A 22433-nucleotide genomic window follows, 5' to 3' on the forward strand; every position below is an offset into this window, starting at 1 on the left:
ACAGGGCAAAAGGAGACAAAACGACCATTCATGCTCACATTCATACCTAGGGGCAATTTAGAGTGTCCAATCAGCCTACCATGCATATTTTTGGAATGTGGGAGGAAACCAGGGTACCCGGAGGAAACCCACGCAGGCCCAGGGAGAACATGCAAACTCCAAACAGGTGAACGTGACCTGAATTTGAACCCAGGACTCCAAAGCTGCGAGGCCGACGCACTAACCACTCGCCCCAGCGGGCCTTTTTCAATAACATTTTTCTCATTTGCTACGAGCCAATAAAAACTGGGCAGCGGGCCGGAGTTAGAAGAGCCCTCCCTGACTTGGAGGCTAAACTAGCGCAAGTGCTAGCTATCACTTGGCATGTGGCGATATACGCGTCTGTCCATCCAACTTACATTCTTCTGCAGCTTAGTCCTGCTGATGTCAGAGAGGCTGAGGGCAAAGAGCGCCTCCCGGGCCCCCACGTAGAGCATGTCGTCCTCCTGGCTCAGCAATAGCGACGTGTAATTGAAGACGCCTTCGGCAGAGAACCTCTTGGCTGATCTCTCCTTTGCATCTGTGTGGGAAAAAGAAGATATGGTTATGGTGGACGGAGAAAAGGTGGCGCCTTAACTCATTTACCTATTATATTTTATACAGTATACAATAGTGTGCCCCTATTTTGATAAATGTAAATCAATTTCATCCATTTTCCATACCGCTTATTTTCACAATGGTAACGGCGGTGCTGGAGCCGATCCCACTTTGGGCAGTCAGGGGACAGGCAGGGAAATCAATTTAAAAAGGTCAAAATGTTTTTAAATGATGTGCGTGTTTCCTCTATTTTGAAATCTAAAAGCTAAGCAATAAAAAAAAAAGAAAAAATACAATTTCTGCTATTTTTTTATTATTATTAAATTATAATATCCTTACTATTTATTGAATATGAGTAATGGGAGATAAATAAGAAAAAAACTGCATATATATGTATTACAAAAATTGAAAAAAGCACCAAAAAATTGTGAAATTCAAGTTAGACCATCAAAAAAAGTCAGAATAAATACAAATATATACAAGAAAATATCTAATTGTGAAAAAATAAATTCTAATTAAACAGAATACATATATTTTAAATATAACTTTAAAAAAATAGCTTTTTCCTGAAATAAATCAAATATTTTTGTGTACTCTCTTATATGGACATGATTTTTGTTCCCTGATCTTTCATGTTCTATTCCCAGTCTAGTATACCCAAAGTTGTGTCTTCTTTCAAAAATATTGAGGCTAGTTTAAAAAATAACTGCTCCCAAAAAAATAATTTTCTCCAACCTTGACAAGATCAGCTGCGCTTGGTGAGTCATTCCAATCAACACAGTCTTAACAAGATAATGTACATAGGGCAAATTAAGGTTAACTAAATTGAATTATGGGCCTTAAAACCAGCATGATTTAATTGAGACAAGGAATAGGGCGTGGATTATGCTCATCTATCCCCAGGGTATTTTGATAAAACTATGCCAGACATGCTATTATGACACCTATTTTTTTCAATTGTGAGGGGAAAAAGTCAAAAAATAACATTGACATTCCTAACAAGTTGCAACAAACATTTTTTTTTTGCCTGTGGCTGTGTTCGTACACTGCAATGCAAAAATTCCTCTAGTAAAAATAAAAAAAATAGTTGCCAAGATTTGCTTCAAAATGGGTGACTGGAAAATACAATTTTTGGGAGAAATTGCATTAACATTCATAGCCAATTGGAAGGAAAAAATGCCTGAACATGATCATGTTGTTTTGGTTGTGATATCAATCAAAATAATTACGTTTTTTTTGCTTTGGGGAAAGAGATTCAAGTCTTGGAATGCTAAACATTTGTTTAAAAAAAATCTCAACAGAGAAATTTATCTTCACGCTTTAAAATAAGTGGATAGTTCAAAATTATTTAAATGGGAGACACTTAAAAAAAAACACTGAAGCCGACATATTATTGTCTATAGGGACATATTTTTGCAGCTGATTCTGATTATGATGTCAACTCTCGAATTGATATCCATAAAATATCGTATTAAGGAAAAAACAATAAATGTCTTGCAAACAAACTTGCATAACAAATTGAGCTATTTTAGTTTTGATTTCTTGCCTTTTTTGCTGTCGTTGCACGCATATATTTTGCATTATACCTATGGATTATTTTGTAAATTGTTATCTTAACTCACTAAATGCCATAAAAAGTGATTCAATGTAACTTTTTGCTCACCATCAATGGGAACTAATGAGTTAATACTTAACAATGGAAAGAAATACTTTAAAAAAGTTTTCCAATTGAGAATTGGGGACATTGAGGCTAATTGTGGACACTTTGTATCCATTCTTTTGCTAAAATATTGACGTATCGCTTCTCGGCGCGGAGCTCCTAAAATGCGAACACGACGGCGAAGCCAAAATGCAGCTTGTCTAAATAAGATGAGCCGCTCGTAAACACGACCATTTGCTGTCGTTCCAATAACACTCAAAGCACCTTGGCAAGATAATAGGCTTTTCCTACAGACTGTAGGAGAAAAAGCCAGCTGCACACGAGTCATCTTGTGCAAAACATCACATTTAAAAGTACTTTTCCAAACCAAAAGCTCATGCTTTGTGGAAAATCCGGCAACATCTGGAGTCAATGAAGCCAAAGCCTGTCGTTAAAGTCATAGGCGGGGACAAAATATACTGTATATATATTAAAAACTCTGTATATATATATACTTTTTGATATGTACACTGTATATTCTTCTATTTGCCTTTTCATAGTTGCAAAAGCACAAAAAAAGTACATCTAAGTTAATTATTGTTCTAAAAAGGTTTCATAAATTCTTAACCATACCTAAAATAACTAAAAATAAAAATTGAGAACACCAAAAAAGCCCTAAAAATTATCAAAAGTGAAATAAACTCTAAAAAAAGCAATAAAATAGGAAAAAATAATGCCAAAACATGGTCCAAAAATAGCGTATTTTCCGACTATAAGTCGCATTTTTGGGAGGCCGATTTTCGATTTAAAAAATGAGAAACATTAATTGAAGTAACAATAGTTAAATGTAGAAAACAGACTAAACATAACTACAACCTAAAAAACAGAGTATTGTAGTCAGAATGAAGAAAAACAGTTAAGCAAACAATGAAAAAAGTGTGATTTATAGTCCAGAAAATACGGTAGTTCTTAATGCTGCTAAAAAAAGACAGTTAAATCATTTTCTTAACAAAATGTACCATGCACATTTATGTTCCTGGTGCTCCCCTGAGGGATGGTCATCCCCCCCCCCCCCCCCCCCAAAAAAAAAGCATCCTGGGGCATGTTAACACTCCGCCATACATCACAGTGAGACAATAGCATAAAAAGCAGAGGAGGGAAAACCCATGAAAGTAGCACTAGTGAGGAATATACATCGTTAAAGACGGTAGCCGTGGTAACCGAGCAGTCAGCGTGGGGGAAGGAGAAGAAAAAAGATAACATGTCAGTTGTGTGTCATTTGAGTGCCATCATTAAGTGTGTCTTGAAGAGGTCGTTTGCGGTTGGACGGCGAGGCCGATTTTCGAGAGAGGTGGATTGAGGCGAGGCGAGGAGAGGCGAGGCTCTTTTCCGCCCCCATCCATCAGCCTCTTGTTTCATCAGCCGCGTGCCAACTCCGGCTTTTTAACCGCCCCTCGTTGCAGCACTTATCATCAATACGTACTGCCGGCTCCAACATGTTCAATTAGCCGCAGGTTGCCAAAGTACACAGTCTTGGCCATTAAAGTTACACCAAGTGAGAATGAGAAAACGCTCATCCTTCTTTACTTACACTTCTCGGAAGGATTTTCACAAGGGGATTGATTATTTCTGTGGGAATCTTTGGGCCATTTAACCAAAAAAACACCATAATATATATTAACATACACCCAAAAATTGACAATAAATACAAAAGAAGTGCTCTTTTTTGTTAGTATCTAAATTCCTAACCTCCAATTGTCAAAAAAGACACTAGGTTCAATTAAATAATGATTTAAGGCTAACATAGAATGTGCACTATAGAGAAGAATTCATGGTAATACATTTTTTTTAAATATATATTTATGTATTGACGCGGTTTTTATTTATATATATATATTTTTTTTAAATGTATTTACTTATTTCTTACCTATTTATTTATGTCTAAAATGTCTTTTTCTGTGTCTGTATTCTCACCCTCTTGCTATTGTGACAGTGAAATTTCCCAAATACGGGATGAATAAATCTAATCCAATCTAATCTAATATTGTACGCATAAAATCTGTTTGGGTCTCAAATGATACGGACACAAATTAAGTACAAAATTAAATAAAATTGAAAAAAAACAAGCAGCTAAACGTACTGTGTCAGTAAAAAGTGTGACAAGTAAAAAAGCAGGCTCACCACATTGTCTAGGAGACATGAGATGTCAAAGTCTTATTTTAACTGTCATAGAATTGCTACCCTGTTATATACATGTCAAATATATATGATTAAATGCATGCATTTTCCATTTTATATTTGAAAGCATTCAATTCTGATATGAAGCCCTTCAACTTCGTAAGCACAACTCTCCCAAAAAATACATCCGAATGCAAACTTTATTGATGAGGTCACCCGCAAAAATCCCGCCAAACTAAAAAGTCAAACAGATGTTGAGATGAGCCGAAAACAACAAATGAATACATTTTGGGACAACTTGTGTGCATCGGCGCTCGGCCTGGATTAACAGAAATCATCCGCCGGCGCCATTTTTCATCCAAAAAGTAAAGCGCACATACACGGATCTGCAGCTGCACATCACATTCCAGATGTTTTGTATTGTTGAGTAGCGGCAAGGGAGGGGCTACTGCTAATTGCTCCTGCGAGGCCTGATTGTAAACATGGCTCGCATTGACTAATGCAACATGAGGCAACAATGTGTGTAGCTCCGGATGCTTTGTAAGGTACAACAACAACAAAAACATTAAATGATCTATGTTTGAATTTTCATTTCTTAGAATAATAGTAAGGGTCACTTCGGAAGAAAAAAAAGTGAGTACGAAGAAACCATATTGAGTCACACCTCATATTAAAAGCCTTGAAGACGCGCCCCCGAAGATTTGATGGTCATATCGGTAAATCTTATCATGCTGAGGAATTTGACAGAAATGTTTTTTTTTTCTTGAAAACAAATCGAGATCGAGTCGAAAAGGGTTCAGTTAGTCATTTCTTGGGTTGGGCCTTACCTGGGTTTTATCTGAGGCCATTATTACACTTTTAAAAACTGGTAAACTGATAATTCTAACAAAAATTAACACAAATGTGTTACATACGGGAACACTCATGTTCCACAAAATACCAACAAAATATAACTTGTGGTGCTACGAATCCAGGCAACCAATTGGAGGACATAACATCACAATAAAAAATAATTAAGATGTTGGATAATATTTGGTCCAGTTACCATTGGTATTATGGTAAGAAAAATGATCAAAATATACTTCTTTATTACAGAGAATATCGCTTTTAAAAGGCAAAAATCAAATCAGAGCAAACCCTATCATGTGACACCTCATATGAAAGCCCAAAATGACAGCTCTTCGAAAATACTATTACATCATCAACAACCCTTAAAATGGCAGCCAAATTATTGCTCCCAGAAAAAAACATTTATTGGGCACACATCTATTTACACCTCCCCTGAGTCATACCTTAAATTAAAGGCCTTGATGACAGCTCGTCACAGAGGTTATTACATTACATTAAAAGACGATCATTGCTATTTCAGTTAAGCAAAAACAAATCTGAAACACTATACCACAGCACTATCTATTTGGAATTCATTCATCCACAACCAAATCAATACATATCCAGTCCATCCATATTGTCACATGCCCAACATTGTCACTCAGTGTAGCTTTACAGAATTGAGTTCATCCTATTGAACCATGTGCACCTCAAAGACACACAGCTGCACCTCATTGATAACAAGCACAACCAAGCAATGCCAAAGCAACTGGGAATGCGTGGCATTATGACAAATAAATGGAATGCGGGCGCTTGATGCTGCCTAAATGGAAGAACTTCACCTCTGTGCAAAAACAACACAAATACACACAAGATGACAACATGGCTGAGAGGCTCAGCTCAGTCATTAGTGTCTCTCAGGTGTCACTTCCCCAGCAGGGGCCACAAAAATGGAAGCTTTGGAAAATCCGCATGCCTTTTGTGACACTAGAGCGACTTATACCGACACGCCGTATGTCATTCCGTCAATTGTAACAGCCAAAAGAATGAGACGTGCCTGCACTCGCACGAGGGAAGCCGGTAGTTGCCCATGTTGTGTGAAGAAATGTCGAGGAAAATGGGGGACTGATGGGTTCTAAGAAGGATGTTGACGGATAGATTAGAAGTGGGAGGCATGTATAAGGTGGTTGTCACGACAACTGGAGCCTGACAACTCAATGTGGGGATGATTGACTTAAAGTGCCAGAAAAAAAGTTATGGTAGGAAAATGGACTAAAAGTCAGTTGGCATTTAATGTGTAAACTATTTGTTTTCATGCTTATTTTTGTAAATTGACATTAAAATAATAACACGAAGCAGCAATTTTGAAGAAAAACTGGTTTCAGGTCTTAATGCTGTTTTTAATTCATTTGATGGTGCAGAATCAAAAACTGTTCTGGCTTTCTGTCAATTGAAAATTCCTCCACTGATTTTGGTTTGGGTTTTGATTGACTGTATTTAACAAATCGATATCAATTAAAAAAAATCATTAAAATGTACATAAACTTGATGTAATAGATTAGACTGAACAACAGTTTTAGATTCCACCTTAAAAAAGTATTAGAAACGGTAAAAACCAACCGCAACTGGCAAATTCAAAACCTACAGGCAACAAGAAGTCTGAAATAAACACAATTGAAAAATAAAAAAATGAATAAATCACGCTCCGAGGATTGATATGTCCACCTCCCTTGAAGATACCAACAAAATTTAATTTAACCTACCCAAAAAAAACAATAAGCCCCTCCCCCTGGGTGGCCCAAGAACAATAAGCCCCTCCCCCTGGGTGGCCAAAAACAAAAAAAACATGGTCCAGATTCCAAACGACATCTTTCCCCATCATTAGCAACCAAACGGTTCAACTATTTTAACTCACCATACATCTCTGACTGCGTGCATACATTCAAATTAGCACCTGTAGAGTCTTGCCGATAGTTTATGCCGCTTGCTAAGTGCAGCTATGTGGTTACGGCCAAAGTGCTAACGCAGCATCCAGACCCACTGCAAGTTTTTTGGGGGGGAATGAGGAGTTGAAGTAGTCTGTCGCTGTAGTTGCACACACACACACACACACACCACAAACTAAGCCGAGTGGGCGCTAGGAACGTCGCACGCTGATGGTTTTGTGCACGTGCTCCTCAAACAGCTGGAAGCTTTTACCGCCGACCGAGCAGCACCGCCGCCGCTACCGCTCGCTTCCTGTCACCGTACTTCGCGCGTGCGCCGCTTTAGCCATAGGTGCAATTATCCCAGGCGGGGGCTGAGTTCTGATAACGACTGGAATGGCACTTTCTCCTTTAGAGGCATGCGACATAAATTCCACTGTCGTGATTAAAAAAAAAAGGATATTATGCTACTCTGGGAATGGATTTGTGCAATGTGGACGCACTGTACAGATCAGGTTCTATTAGTAGGCCTTCTGTCAAGAAACAATGTCAAATCTTAGGATGTGTGAAGCCTGCACTGGGAGGGAGACCAGTCACGTACGTCAACACATGGCGCAGAAGAAGGTCCCGATTCAAAGGATGCAGTCGATCCATTTTATCAGGCTTGGAAAAATACGTGATCAATAAACATTTTAAACGGTGACTAGATTTACGAGTTTCATTGTCTGGGGTGCTGGAGCCTATCCCAGCCAGCGATGGGAAGAAGGTGGGGGAAACCCTGAATTGGTGAGCAGCCAATCGTAGGTCACAAAGACAAATTGTCAGTCACGCTCACAATCATATCTCCGGACAAATTAAGTTGTTCAACCGGTTTGATTTTGGGGATGTGGGAGTACCCGGGAAAAAAACCCACACAGGAAGGTCAAAACGTACCGGGAATTGAACCCTCGATCTCAGAGCTGTCCGGCAGACTTGATCAAAACTTTTTTTTTTAATATTTAATTTTGATCCTTTCTTTAAAAAAATGGAAGTGGATGGATTTTTTTAGTCGGACGTTGCATCCTTGGATTTTTCCAAAAGTGGCCCTAAGAGGAAAAAACAAGTTTGAACACCCTTGAGTTTGAGTCTTACGGTTTGCAGTGTTTCAGTCATTTTTTTAAGCAAATGAAAATTCCAAAGGAATTGCATTTAATGAAGTGGAAAAAATGGAGAGAGCCAAACTGGGAATTGACATTGGATGCTTGAAATGGCTTCCAAGGTCCAAAACTTAATGTTAACGGCATGTGAAGGTCGTAATCTACTTTGGATGATTCAAATTCAAGGGAAGTTGTCACTTTTGATTCATGCTAATATGTCAAATGTTTTTTTTTTACAAACAGTGTGTCAAGTAGAGCATCAAAAACAGAAACAGTGCATTTGTCCAGTCACTGTAAATAAAATGACTTTCTTCAAGATGCTGCCCAGACTTTATAAATCGCACATTCGCAATCGACCCTACATTTTTTTTGAGCTAAAAATGAGCGTCAGTAACCTCACATTCCTGTCTGTCCACTTCTATTAAAAAGTACAAGGTCATTTCTCACATCGGGCTATTCTGCGCCAATCAAGCTGTTGAAATGCACCAGGACGGCACTTTTCTCCGCATCCTCTGGAGCGTGTAAAACGGAGGATGAGGCCATTAAAAGCATGCTGCAATTACCTCCCTATTGTCACGAGCATCGTTGGCATCAGATGCCGACATTTGAGGGGGTCACCCATCCCGGTGGGGGGCTCGTAGGCTGTCTTTCTTTCGGGATCAGTGGGCGGATTCTCGCTGACATTAGAGACCAAACCCAATTGAAAAAAAGGCCATATGTCGGTTACCTGCCACTAGCAACTCATCCATTTATCATGAAACCAATAAATAACTATTTTAACACTTAGTGTACCATTTAGAGGAATTATCTGTTTTTTTTAGCCTCTTACTAGCAAAGATTTTTCTATTATTTGGATTTTTTTAATTGTATTTAAACAAAAAAGGAAATATTCTTGCTTATTTCGTCATTATTACATTATTTTTTAAAATCTGGAAATATGTATTGATTTTTGATAACAAAAGCAGAATAAAATGTAAATATACATTACTTTGCTTTAAAAATAAATCAAAATAAATGGTCCAAATGTTTTTTAAGGATTTTTTTGGCGTAAAATAGGGCTCCAAAGCACATGATTTACTTTAGCAAAATATATATATAAAAAAAAAAATACATATATATATATATATATATATATATATATGTGTATGTGTATGTGTATGTGTATGTGTATGTATATGTATGTATATATATATATATATATATATATATATATATATATATATATATATATATATATATATATATATATATATATATATATATATATATATATATATATATAATAAGGAACAAAATAAAGGAAGAATTGAAAATGTAAAGATTTTCTGATCACACTATTGTTTTAGAAAAGCCCTGTTTTTAAAAAAGAAAATTCTTTAACCACATTCAGTGAAGCATGCAAAAAGCAGCAAAAGGTCACTAAAAGGTCTTGACCCGACGTGCCGCAATTACGTCCCTATTGTCCCTCCCATTGTGGACGTCGGACGCCGGCACTTGTGAATGTCACCTCTACTTGCAGTGGGTTCACAGTCTACATTTCTTTCAGCCGCGCCCTGGTCGGATTTTAGGGGGGCATCGGAGCGTTTGAAAAGAACGCCAGTATTTGGGCAGCCTGCCTCCGCTGCCAAGGTCTTTGGATTAGCATGCATGAGAGCCGGCAGACAATATATGCTAGATGCTAAGCAAACTTATTTTCGGAACCACACCGTGTACACTGAAGGTTAGAAGCTTAAACGGGGATAAATTGTAAAAGAATTCCTGTGGGAATGTGCGATATGGAGGTACGAGTATCTACCGTTGTACTTTTGTACATCCGTTGTAGTCATTTTGCATACTGGAATAAGTGTTTATTTTAAATTTGCAATTGGGCGGACATTTGCCAGCCAAAGTAGACACAACGTTAATAAAAACATATTTGCTAAAAAAAAGCTAAAAGAGTGTACTGGCAGATGAAGTTAGTCTGGACCACATGTGTCAAAGTGGCGGCCCGGGGGCCAAATGTGGCCCGCTGCATCATTTTGTGTGGCCCGGGAAAGTAAATCATGAGTGCCGACTTTCTGTTTTAGGATCAAATTAAAATGATGAGTATAGATGTATATTACATTTCCTGATTTTCCCACTTTTAAATCAATAATTGTAATTTTTTAACCATTTTTTTTTCAGTTTTCAGTTCAAAAATAATTTTGTAAAATCTATTAACATAAAAAATATCTAAAACAAACATTGTTTTAGATCTATAAAAAAAACGGAATATTCAGGACTTTTAATCCAGTACTTTTAATCTATTTATTTAAAAAAAAATCTAAATATTATATCGAAAATGGTCCAACCCAAGTGAAATCAAGTTGACGTTAAAGCGGCCCATGAACCAACCCGAGCCTGACACCCCTGGTCTGGCTTGTTAGCTCAGCAGTTAGCACGCTCAACTGCCACAGTGACAATGTGGATTCTAACCATCCAACCAGTGAGCCATTATTACCATCACTTGCAATAAACCAACTGTTAAAATATAGATATTTGTATGCTACTTTGTTGTTAATTTAACAGAGAATCTATGATCATTTGTTGAAACAGTCCACTTCTAATACTTTATATTCTATTGTTTTAACTTTTTTTTCCCCCTCAGTATCCTGTCAAGTTCCAAAGGTCAGTACTATTGGCACGCTTGCCTTCTTTGTTAACAAATGAACGCTAAGCTTGTTTTATTTTTAAGGCCAACGTGAACTGACAGTTTGTGAAACAGCAGGGAAGAGACACTGTGAAAAATTCCACATGAAATCCAATCCAACGATGAAATATGTAAACAAATGTTAAGATTTTTTTTCCCCCGTCACGGTGGTGAAAAGCAACTTGCTCAACTCTTCTCAGGTTCAAAACCTAAGCGACTCCTTGTTGACGTGAACAAAAGGAATAAATAAACGTCTTCTGCCTGGAGAGACGTTTTTTCGATAAGGAAAAACACGGCTCATGCTCGACTTTGCTCCCATGATTCTTTGTGCTGCCATAATGAATAACAGACCAGCTCTCCCACTGCAGCCGCCACACAAAAAAAACTTGCTCATGAGAGATTAGCCTGCTCATTAGTAGAGAAGCATGGAGAATGGCAACCAATGGAGGAAGGACAAAAAAGACGTCTTTCCAGGAAAAAAGACCACTTTAGAAAAGGGGGTTGGGGATTGGGGGGGTCTGACCTACTCTAGTTATTTTCCCCCCTGCAAGCAATTAGGACCATAGCAAAGGTTTTCAAGGGGTGATGTGTATTACATGGTGTCGTACATTCCCGTTTTCAAATTGTTTCTGCAAAGTGACTTAGTGTAATCCATTTAAGAGTTTGACAAAGATGTTAAATGGTTCGAACGAGAGATCCCAACGAATAATTGCTGTCTGGCAAGAGAACATTGAATTAAGATGAGGCTCTCACAAGGTTCCAAGTTAAGAGACAACTCGAGATATATTTTGTCATTGAAATATTTTTCCGTATATCTCTTTACTTAACTTCATATTGCCAAAGTGTCTGCAACCTGCGACTGTTTGGATACGATATGAACGGGAGTTTTCAGTTTCTTTCCCCGTAGCAAGGCCATCTTTACTGATAAGTTACGGTCGCCCTAGTGCGGCTGCCTTGAAATTTCCATTTTGGTGGGAGGCACGCGGATACCATTACGAAGTTAACTTGTGGTCTGGCATCCGCCTGCAATTGGCAATGAGCAAGCATTACTGGATGAATTCATTTCTTATGATATTGACCTTAATTAAGTGCTTTTGATCCAAGCATTATCTGAGAAATACCACATGCTTCTTGAGAGTTTCCCTTCAAAGTAACACATTTGTAGTCATAATTAAAACCGTGAATATGGGGGTGAAAATTGTGAATCAGGGAGCGGCTTATATGCGAGAAATGGTAAAAATAAATGATTTTAAGGCAATTTAAAGTGCAGTTTATACGTGGGGGCGGCTTATACGTGAGAAATTATAAAATTCAATGATTTTAAGGCAATTTTAAGTATGGATTTTATGCACTGGGGTGGCCTATACGGGAGAAATTGTAAAATTTAATTATTTAAAAGCAATTTAAAGTGCAGTTTATACATGGGGGCAGCTTATACGCGAGAAATTATAAAATTCAATGATTTTAAGGCAATTTTAAGTATGGATTTTATGCACTGGGGTGGCCTATACGGGAGAAATTGTAAAATTTAATTATTTTAAGGCAATTTAAAGTGTGCAGTTTATATGCGGGGCGGCTTATATGCAAGAAATTATCAAATTCAATGATTTTAAGGGAATTTAAAGTGCAGTTTATACACGGGGCGGCTTATATGGGAGAAAATATAAAATTCAATGATTTTAAGGCAATTCTAAGTATTCATTTTATATTTGGGGTGGCTTATATGTGAGAAATTATAAAATGTAATGATTTTAAGGCAATTTTAAGTATGCATTTTATACACAGGGCGGCTTATATGCGAGTAAATACGGTAAGCAAGCGATAAGATAAGTTTTTTGTTTACTTACCATATGGGAAAGTTATTCGGGGCATCACGTCGTCGTCCGTTGTCGTTGCCGATTGGACGAAGACGGCCAAAAGCAAGGCGGCGGCCAAGACCAACGCCGTTAACGTCCTCATGGTTTTGGTAACCCTCGGGGCCGCAAACACAAAAGGAGAGTGTTTGTTTGAACTTTCTTCGAAATTCATGAAGCTCCCAGGGAGTCCTCGGCTCAGCTTTCTATCCTCGCCAGCATCTTTGGAGGTAGTGAACGCTCCCTTGACTTGATCCTTTTATTCCCAGCGGTCTTCCTCGTACACGGCTCGCAGCCTCTTTGCGCCAAGACCAGGGATCCTTTCTGGATTAAAAGCTTGTTTGTTTTATGCCGGCGGATGTGAGCCGCTCTAAGCTCCAAGTGGTGGTCATCTGTGGAGAGAACAGAGGGGAAAGCTTTCTTAAGAGTCGGATCCAAAAACATGGCCAATTAAAACTCAGCTACAACAACAAGACGTTCAATTAGTGACAGCAGGAAGAAATTTGGCATAGAAAGTCTACATTTCTTTTTAAAGGAATTGTAAGATTTCCGTCTTAAGTATTTGTCAATTTGAGTCTTACTGAATATGATTGAAAGTAAATCAAAAGTGATTGATTTTACCTCTTTTTAAATGTATTACTATTAATTAGTTAACATTCTCTTTCTGAAAAAAGAAAATGTAAATATTCTCTCATTCATTTAAATGTAATATTTACTGTATGTATCTTTAAAAATATACTTTTCAGAAGAAAAAAAATAAATATTCGTTATTTTTACAGAAAAAAAGAGAAAATATGACTTTTAGTAGGATATTATATTGAAATAGTTCAATAATAAACACATTATATTAAACAATATGACAAATGATACTCATATTCCAACTTTTGGCATCGCAATTCTTTGGTTTGATGGCACATTCCTGACTAAATTGGAAAGCCCAGACTAATATGATAATAAGGTAACAATGGCATAGCTATCCACCAACACCAACAAGATTGCAGACGACAAATGTCACTTTGATGCTTTGAGGTCACAGCACCCCCCTCCCACACACACAATCCACCAATGTCCAATGCAGGTGCTGACGTTTAGATAGTAAACAGCAACAGCACATGGCGTCTCTGGTGGAGGGCTTCTTCTTTTTTTTAGTGCAAATGCTCCCTCAAGAGCTCATTCAAATGTTTTAGAGCAGGTAATAAATCCATTGGCAGGGCATGGTGGCTAGATGGAGGTTAGGAGGGGTGGGTGGGTGACTGTTCTGCTTTGCGAGTGGCCCCCAGTTGTCTGGCCACCGCTCATGGCAGACTTCCTAGTGATCATAGCTGTAGTTCGCAGGCACCAGGCCGGCTGCCGATGGGGGTGCTTGGAAGGCCACCAGATAACTCTACTGATAGACTATCAAGTCCTGTGGCTGTAAAGTTAATTTCAGTGTGGATCCTTTGCTTGTGTATATCTAGGGTGCCACAAAAACCCTCAAAAATGCTATTATTTTAAAAAAGAACTAAATAAAGTGTATCTGTATTTTAAATAAATTACAAAATAGATTGAACATCTACCACCGTCAATACCAAAGAAACTGTGATCCATTATTAGACTTTTCCCATTCACATTGTGATTGGCTATTCAATCTGGCAATATACTCTGGCATATACTCCCTGATTGGAGATCTCCTTGTTCCACAAGCATATCATTACTCAACATGAGAGCTTTTTGAATATTTAATGGACAGTTAAAGCTTTCAGGGAGGAAGGATTCCAAGGCATGCTGATGAAGTCTATTGAGCTTAAGCTTGACACAAACGGTCCAAAAAAATTCTCCTGACCTTTTTTTCTTATCCAAATGAGTAGTTTAGGAGACAGTTGACCTGGCAAATAACAAACCTTTGGCAGACCCATCAGTTTTTCTAAATAACATTTACGCCAACTTGCACTGAGTTCACAAATTTAATGCTTTTTAAAGAATTTAAAATGAGTCTAGTCACACATTACTACTTACTTTTATTTTAATATATTTCTAGAACGCTGCTGAAAACAATCTCAGAAGAAAAAGAAACATGGTACACAACGTTGAGTTGAGAGCCCTGGTCTAATCAGTTTTATAGTACTGGTGTTTATTAGCATTTTCGAATTTTTTTTATTCAAAGGGCAAAATTGGTCTAGTTTAGCGATTCCACCAAACATCCTGCAGGGTTACCGGAGCTATTGTGTTGGGAACAGAAAGCCCTCAGCGGGTGTGAGACCAGATAGAGACGTCATGCTGGGACTGTCTTTAGAACTCACACTTGGCACAGACTGCTAAAATGCAGCGGGGGAAAGCACAGATTTTTAAAAAAAACAACAACAATGGTATATACATCTGCATACTAATACCATATTGTGATCTGGGATGAAATTTATGGCAAAACTCTTGGTGCTATTTGCTCCTTTGCGTATTCTAAACCCAACAAAATAGTTGATAAAGTGTAAATGAGCGACAGGATGAACTGCCTTCCCAGCATGAAATGGATTGACGTGCACTATTAAGGAAGGAGACGAGTCGACGCGAGATGCCGCTGTCAATTGCTCCATTTGCATAACAAACGGCGCATCTAGTCGTCTTGGAAGCGGAAAGTTAGCGCGATGGAGCCGCGGTGACAATAGAGAAAAGTTGAATTTTCAATGTTTGTAGTGTTAAATGTGTTGAGGGAATTGTTGAACTCATTGGCTGCCATTCAAGGCGATAGACGGCCAATCCAGTTTGACCAGGTGCCTAACACTTTGTTGTACTCCCACCTAAGATTCAAACCCGATTTATACAACAGTTCTTCATGCGTCATCCACTTAGGAATTGAGACAGGTGGGCATTAAACAGGTGGGGGCGATAGAGACAGAAGGATCCTGCAGACGTTTCCCTGACTCCTAAATAAATCAACGGTGGGTTAAAAATAAACCGCAACTCCTCCTTGTCGCAGTCAGGCTCGTCGGCAATTGACTGCGACGAAATGCATCAAGGCTGGCGACTTTCCGCGTCAAAGCGTGACTCAGCGAATCTGGCGGAGGAGGAAAAAAAAAAAAACGAGGTCGAACGCAATGACATCAGAGGAGATAAAAGACGTCAGTTTGCAACGCACCTTTTACACAATTGACGTCAGTCTAGGTGGAAATGCTCGACTTTTACCCATACTGGAATTGAACCATGTACCTTTGTTACCAGTACTGCCTTCAATATGAGAATATTTCCCAGTTTCATGAGCATAATCACATTCCTTTTCCATGGAAAATGTAAAAATGTACGTGATACTGAACACACCAGTGTGGGAAACACAATTAAAGGAACAAGATTCTCCTAAATTTAAATACTACAATTTTTATACCATCAATTCATCATTTGTGTTGTAAAGTACATGCATATAAATCATTTTTATGTACCCAGTACACCATAAATTTAAGATTATAATCTTAGACGATGCACATATTTGTTGCAGCTGGTTGCACCAGACCAAGATTACACGATTGAGGAAGGATATAAATATAGATTTTGTTGGATTTTTATCAGAAGCCAAGAATGAACGTATATTAAAGTAACAATAGTAAAACCAGAAAACAGCAGGCGAGATAGGCATCTGTTAACATAACAATTTGTCAGATAACTATAGCCTAAAAAAACAACAACATTACAGACTGTCTTTGGTCAGAATAAAAAAATAACCCAGATCAAGAACAGAAAAGTGCAACTTATAATCCAGAAGATACGGTATATACACATTTATGACTGGATAAGGATGTTCACATTTTCCCTAAATGTCAATTTCAACTTTTAAGAGTAAAATACCCGGAAAAAAACGGCATGGAGTTTGAATGTTTTCCCAGGGCTTGGGTGGGTTTTCTCCGGGTACTTTAGTTTCCTCCTAAATCTCCAAAAACATGCATAGTAGTCTGATTAAACACTAAATTGCCCCTAGGCACGAGTGTGAACGTCTATAGTTATCAGTCTCATTGTGCCCTGTGATAGGCTCCAGCACCCCCGCGAGCCTTGTCAGGATAAGAGGTCCATAAAAATGGATTCCAATTTGAAAAGAACCCTCAAGACTACTATATTATCGCAACGTTCATTTGCTTTGGTTTAAATTCAGCTCAATATTGCAGAACAGTCTACGTTTATTTCCAACGAGTGTCAGCGGAAAGAAGTGCTTTAAGGAAAGTTAGGGGGGGCTCCAACATCTCCCCACTGATCTGCAGTTAACTTCAAAGTGCAGGAGCTCATTTTTCCGTTAAAGAGGGCAAAGTATAATGAATAGGTTTGCGTTCCCTAATTTCCCAAAGCTGCCCGACCGCCCGCCCGCCCGCCCGCCCGCCACTTGACCAAGGCATCTCTTCCACAAACTGCTGCACACTTAGTGGCAAATCCCTTTATGGCATTTAAAAATGGCCGCTATTAGTGTCTAACCGGGAGAAAAGCAGATTAAACTAATCTCCTTTGTTTACTCGGCAGCCAAACAGCTTTGTGCGTTTAACATGGAGACCCGTTTTAAGTAGCGTGACATGACAGAAAGAGTTTGGAAAAGGACAAACAATTCCATGAGATGCCTTCCTTCTTCCGTTCAAGTACGGTTGTCAGCTAGAATCCTTTTCTACAAGAGAGTGGTTTTTGAATTATGAGTTGTCATATCAGTTTTTATCCCTTGAATAATTCATCATTGATTGACACTTATGGACATTAGAATAAGACCCACAAAATCAACACCCATTGGCTCCAATTGACTCTGGGACATATGTTAAATGGAACTCATTGTTTTTAACTAAAACCTCACTATTTACAAATTTTGATACAAGTACCAAATCTTTGCGTCCTTAACATTTCAACACATTTCCAACCAAAAACAAAATCAAACCTCAAATGTTTACACTTTCTACCAAAACCAAGTTTTCACCAAAAACAGAGCAAGCAACTTGAAGCCTTTCCACACACTTTCTCAAAATCTGATTTGTGAGCAAATTTTATTTACTATTTGACTTTTTTTTAAGTTAAAAATTAAGGTACGACAAAAAAGTGAACACTCTCAAATAGTTAAATTAAACCCTGAAGACTGACACTGAACTAACCTTCCAACGTGACTCCAAATCCTTGTCACTCATTAAGCCACGCCCCTTAACTCATTCCCTGCCACTGACATAGATAGACATCAAATCCATTTGAACTAAATCATGTTTCACAACCACCTCTGAGTTAAAGGCTAACATTCAATGCACAAATACAGTTTTAAGTTGTTGGTTTTTTTGCAAACCTTTTCATTTTAAATCTAGGTTTCTATATTTCTAGCTTCCTAGCAGCATCTATGTGGACAACAGAGCCAGACTGTCATTGTTTCCTAACAGTTCCCTTGATAAACAAGTTGAATCTTGTTGTTTACAAGCTTAGATGACGCAGTTGATGGTGATCCACCTCCACGTTTCAAGTAGAGCACGCCATCAAAGAAACTCACGCAATTACACAACGAGGACTTCATGAGGTCACCGTGCTGATTACACCACATGGAGGCTGAGTAGAGCAAAGCGCCAATCAAATGATTTTAAGTTGGTGTGTGTGGAAGAGAGGGGGTTGGAGGGGGGCATTCAATCCCTGCAGTTTCATGAATGTGAAGACTCATTTCGTTACCAGATTTGACAAGTCAGACAAAAGGTTTCCAAAGGGCACTCTGCCTGCGTCACTACATTACTGTACATCTGCACAAATCTAAGACACTCTTCTGATTAGTGTTGCGACAATACTGTGTATTTTTCAGGATCGATCCCGATTATTAGTCGTTAAAGGAGGTCGAGAACCAATATTAATTTCTAGTAAGTGTAAAATTGGTGTAAAAATAAAATAAATCCAATTCATTCATTTTCTGAACTGCTTTTTCCTCACTAGGATCGCAGGGGGTGCCGGAGCCCATCCCAGGTGACTTTGGAACGAGGCGGGGGACACCCTGAATTGGTGGTCAGCCAAGGGGCAAATTACATTGCCCAAACAGTCTATCCTGCATGTTTTTGGAATGGGGGAGGAAACTGGAGTACCCGTAGAAAAGCCACCTAAGCTCGGGAAAAACATGCAAACCTTACATGGATGGACCGACCTGCATTTGAACCCAGCACCCCAGAACTGAGAGGCTGATGGGCTTATCCACAGGCCACCTTAAATAAAATACAATAATAGTGAGGTTTTTTTAAAATAAATAAATAATAAAAATAATTAAAATGGTCTTATTTCAGGAAACAGGGTCGAACCAAATCATGGTAGAAATTATTAGAAATATATTGGCTTTGGAAGGAGGGAAAACGGGATTAAAATAGGCTAGTAAAGTTATTAAAACGTGCGCTAAGCTACCATACTAATGAGGAACTCATTGTCAACTGATTTGTTCCCTCAACATTATTTATGTTTAACCAAGCCATATATATACATTTGCTTACATTTAGGTGAGTAAGTTATAATTTAATATAAAAAGAAAGAATTAAAAATATTTTGTGTATTAAAAAAATTGAAAAAAATGATTCTCCTCTACTATGTTTTCTATTGGTCCTTCTATTTTTTGTTTGGTACCCTATAAAGGAAGTCATAAGTCTCTGCTGGTGAGTCCCTGATGAATCCCACAAATAATAAACAGAAATGACGAAGCCAGTCATCTTGAACTGTGAAATTGAGCCTAATAAGCTTTTTTTGTGTGGTTGTGTTTTCTAATAATTGAGTAGCATCTGCCCTTGTGTATTCCTTCCTCGAAATGACAGCTGCTGGAGCACAAAACCGTGGCAGTGTTTTTCGATAGAAAACAGCGGAGGGCAAACTCAGTGGATCTTTGTCAAAACACACTCGTAGACAGCTGTTTTTCATCGCAAAGTGAGAGTTTTATCTTTTCCCTGCACTACTTTCAAAACAGAGATGTAAAAAAAAAAAAAAGAGAAAGAATGGAATTTCTTTCTGGAAAGAGAGAGATGCTTGTTGCATAATACATTTTCAACGGAGCTTGCTTCAAATTGATACTGGCACGTCTGTGAAACTAATACCTTACTTAAACACCGCTGTCTTTATATATATATACAATCTGGGTAGGATTCTAACCAGACTCAATGCTTCACCTTCTCTAGGAGGTTCTTTGAATAGAAGAAATCTAAATATCATTCAAAAATGGAGAGGCAAACAAGCCATTCAAGGTAGGTAAAAGGTAAAATGAAGCTTTCCTGGCCTTGCATTTGAAAGAAGTAGAAAAAGAAAATCAGCAGGTGGTGCTGAATATGAACAGCAACACAAAATTTGACTTTGACAAACAGGGCATGGAGAGGGGGGTAGTCAATGCAAATTGGGAACATTCAACCCTAAAGTCCTTGCGGAAAGCAAGACTTTGAACATTTTGCTGTTTAAATGAACTGCTGCAAGAACAGAAAAGCCCCAACACTCATTTGGAAAAGAACCATTGTCAAATAATGAAATATGCGCCATCTGTTGATCATCTCAGTTTTCTAAATAATCAATGATGAACACAACATTTATGGATCTGAACCGAGAAATTAATTGGATTCCAAATCTTTAAACACAACAAGGACTAACCTAAAAAAATACGAACCATCTGAAAACGAGATTATTTCTATATGTGTTGGCACATTTTTACAATACAAATTAAATAGGGGAGAGGATTAAGACCAACATCCTGCATATTCATTAGAAATGAGAAAAGTAATCCTCTGTTAATCTGTCTTTTTCTAAATTAAGTGTTTTCATTCCCTTTGATTGACCACTTTATCTTTGTATTTGATTGGTATGTGGGTATAGTATATTTATAATATCCAGGGAGGCAAATGTGAGGAAAATGTTACTTATATTTGAGTGTTTTTTTTTGCCAAATGCCACAACAAGTTGCAAAAACATGTTATTGATGTATGCTATAAAAAACATTTGGCATTAATATGAGTCATGATGGTACTGCTCTGTTAAAGTTAAAAGATGCTCTGTTACTATCATTAGTATCTAAAGAAGTAATCCGACTCAGGAAACGTGATTGCCTAGTGGTGTGATTTACAGCAACCAAACAGCTTAATGGTACTAAAAACACTTCTGGATGGGATCTGATCCTGCAACCAAATCTCAATACTACTTCAAATACTTCAAAAATAGCCGTATCGGGTGCGCATAACAATGCGGGGTATCAGATCAGGACTCACTAACGTCTATAGCAGTCAATGAATTAAATGAGTGGGCTACAGCAGAACAAAGTGAATTTTGGGGGTTGATTAAAAGCAATGAACATCTCTCTCTCCATTCTGGTTTACACATGCTGACCATTCTTCTGCAGAGTGGCGGGTGGAGCCAACATGTTTGTTTGGAGTGTTTGAATGTGCGTGTGATTGTGTGGGTGGGTTAGTTAGGTTTGTGCGCATGTGGGTATTTTGCAGCTTAAAGGGAGAAGGATACGGAAGAGGAGGAGGGGGTTTTAAGTGTTTCAAGGAAAAATACTTCCTGCAGAATTTGGTTTACAGTAAAAGTGAGGAGGATGAGTGTTTGGGATCATTGATAGGCAGGCTATTGCGCAGGACAAAAGGTCATGTGAAGGTCTGATTCTATCTTTCTGCCGCGTGGGATGTCACAATCAGCGACTCGGCAGCTTGATTAAGGCTGCAAAGCAGTTTCTTGTTTTTTTTTTAGATGAGGAAAAAGTAAAGGTTGTGATAAGGTAGGACATAAGAGGAGACTAGAGTCACTTTCAAATTGGATGTGGGGATTGGGTGTGTGTACTTTGGGGCGTATAGTAACTATGTCAAGGTTGTGTATCATCTTTTTTTTCATTTGGGTTGCGAGGAGGTAGGGTCTTTGGGTCTTCATTTTGGCGGGCCACTTAAGTGATGTGGCAGGTTGCATTTGGCACCGAGGGCAGAGGTTCGACTCTTGTGATTTAGGGTTCTTAATGGGCCTAACATGCATGTTTTTGGTACGTGAAAGGGAGTCATGGCTCGAGTATAAAGAAAACACGTAAACACCACCAAACAAGATTTACACTTTGCATGCCAGACCACTAGTTCGCAATGTGATAATACTATAAAATATATATATATGTATTTTTTAAACATGTCATAGACAAATACTTGTATTGAAAAGATGAACCCTACTTTACCCCAAAAACGCTTCCACAGCAACAACCATTGCACAATTCATTGTAAAGCTTTCACTTCTGCTCTTCAAAACAGCCATGTTTTACAAATGAACGTCCAAAATGTAGCTTCATTCAAACGTTATAGCCCTCCCTTAAGCCTCTGTAAAATTAATATTCTGAATGTATGATAAGTACATGGGAGAAATCCAATTATGACATCATTTGCTTTTAGATTTTTTTGGGGGGCATTGTAGCTCTTGTTTTGCTGTATTTTGTTACCTTTGCACCTTTTTTTACATCTCTTTTGTGTACACAAGGGGCCTTAGCCTGGGAATTTCACTCTGGATCAATAAAGTGTCTCTTTGTTATCTGTTTGTCAATCAATTTATTGGATTGGGTGTTCACGGGTAGTCCATTTAAATGTATATATTTTTTTAGGGTTTTTATATTACAGGAGGCAATTTTTTAAACAAACAGATTGTTGGTCTTTGATCTGGACTCGGTCCAGATTTTTGGTCTTTGATCTGGAC

At 38.2% G+C, this 22433-nt stretch overlaps 1 protein-coding gene across 2 annotated transcripts in view; it reads right to left on the reverse strand.

The window, feature by feature from the left end:
- Positions 1–22433, reverse strand: part of LOC144194359 (semaphorin-4B-like) — a 46044-nt gene that overhangs the window by 15122 nt on the left and 8489 nt on the right. For both annotated transcript variants that reach the window (XM_077713391.1, XM_077713390.1), the window contains exons 2-3: positions 12798–13195; positions 399–559 (exon numbers count right to left, since the gene is read on the reverse strand). In XM_077713391.1, the coding sequence (XP_077569517.1) occupies positions 399–559; positions 12798–12978 (342 nt within the window). In that variant the 5' untranslated portion in view covers positions 12979–13195. The remainder of the gene's footprint in view (positions 1–398; positions 560–12797; positions 13196–22433) is intronic.

This window comes from Stigmatopora nigra, chromosome 3, assembly GCF_051989575.1.
Source record: "Stigmatopora nigra isolate UIUO_SnigA chromosome 3, RoL_Snig_1.1, whole genome shotgun sequence".
Classification (NCBI taxonomy): domain Eukaryota; kingdom Metazoa; phylum Chordata; class Actinopteri; order Syngnathiformes; family Syngnathidae; genus Stigmatopora; species Stigmatopora nigra.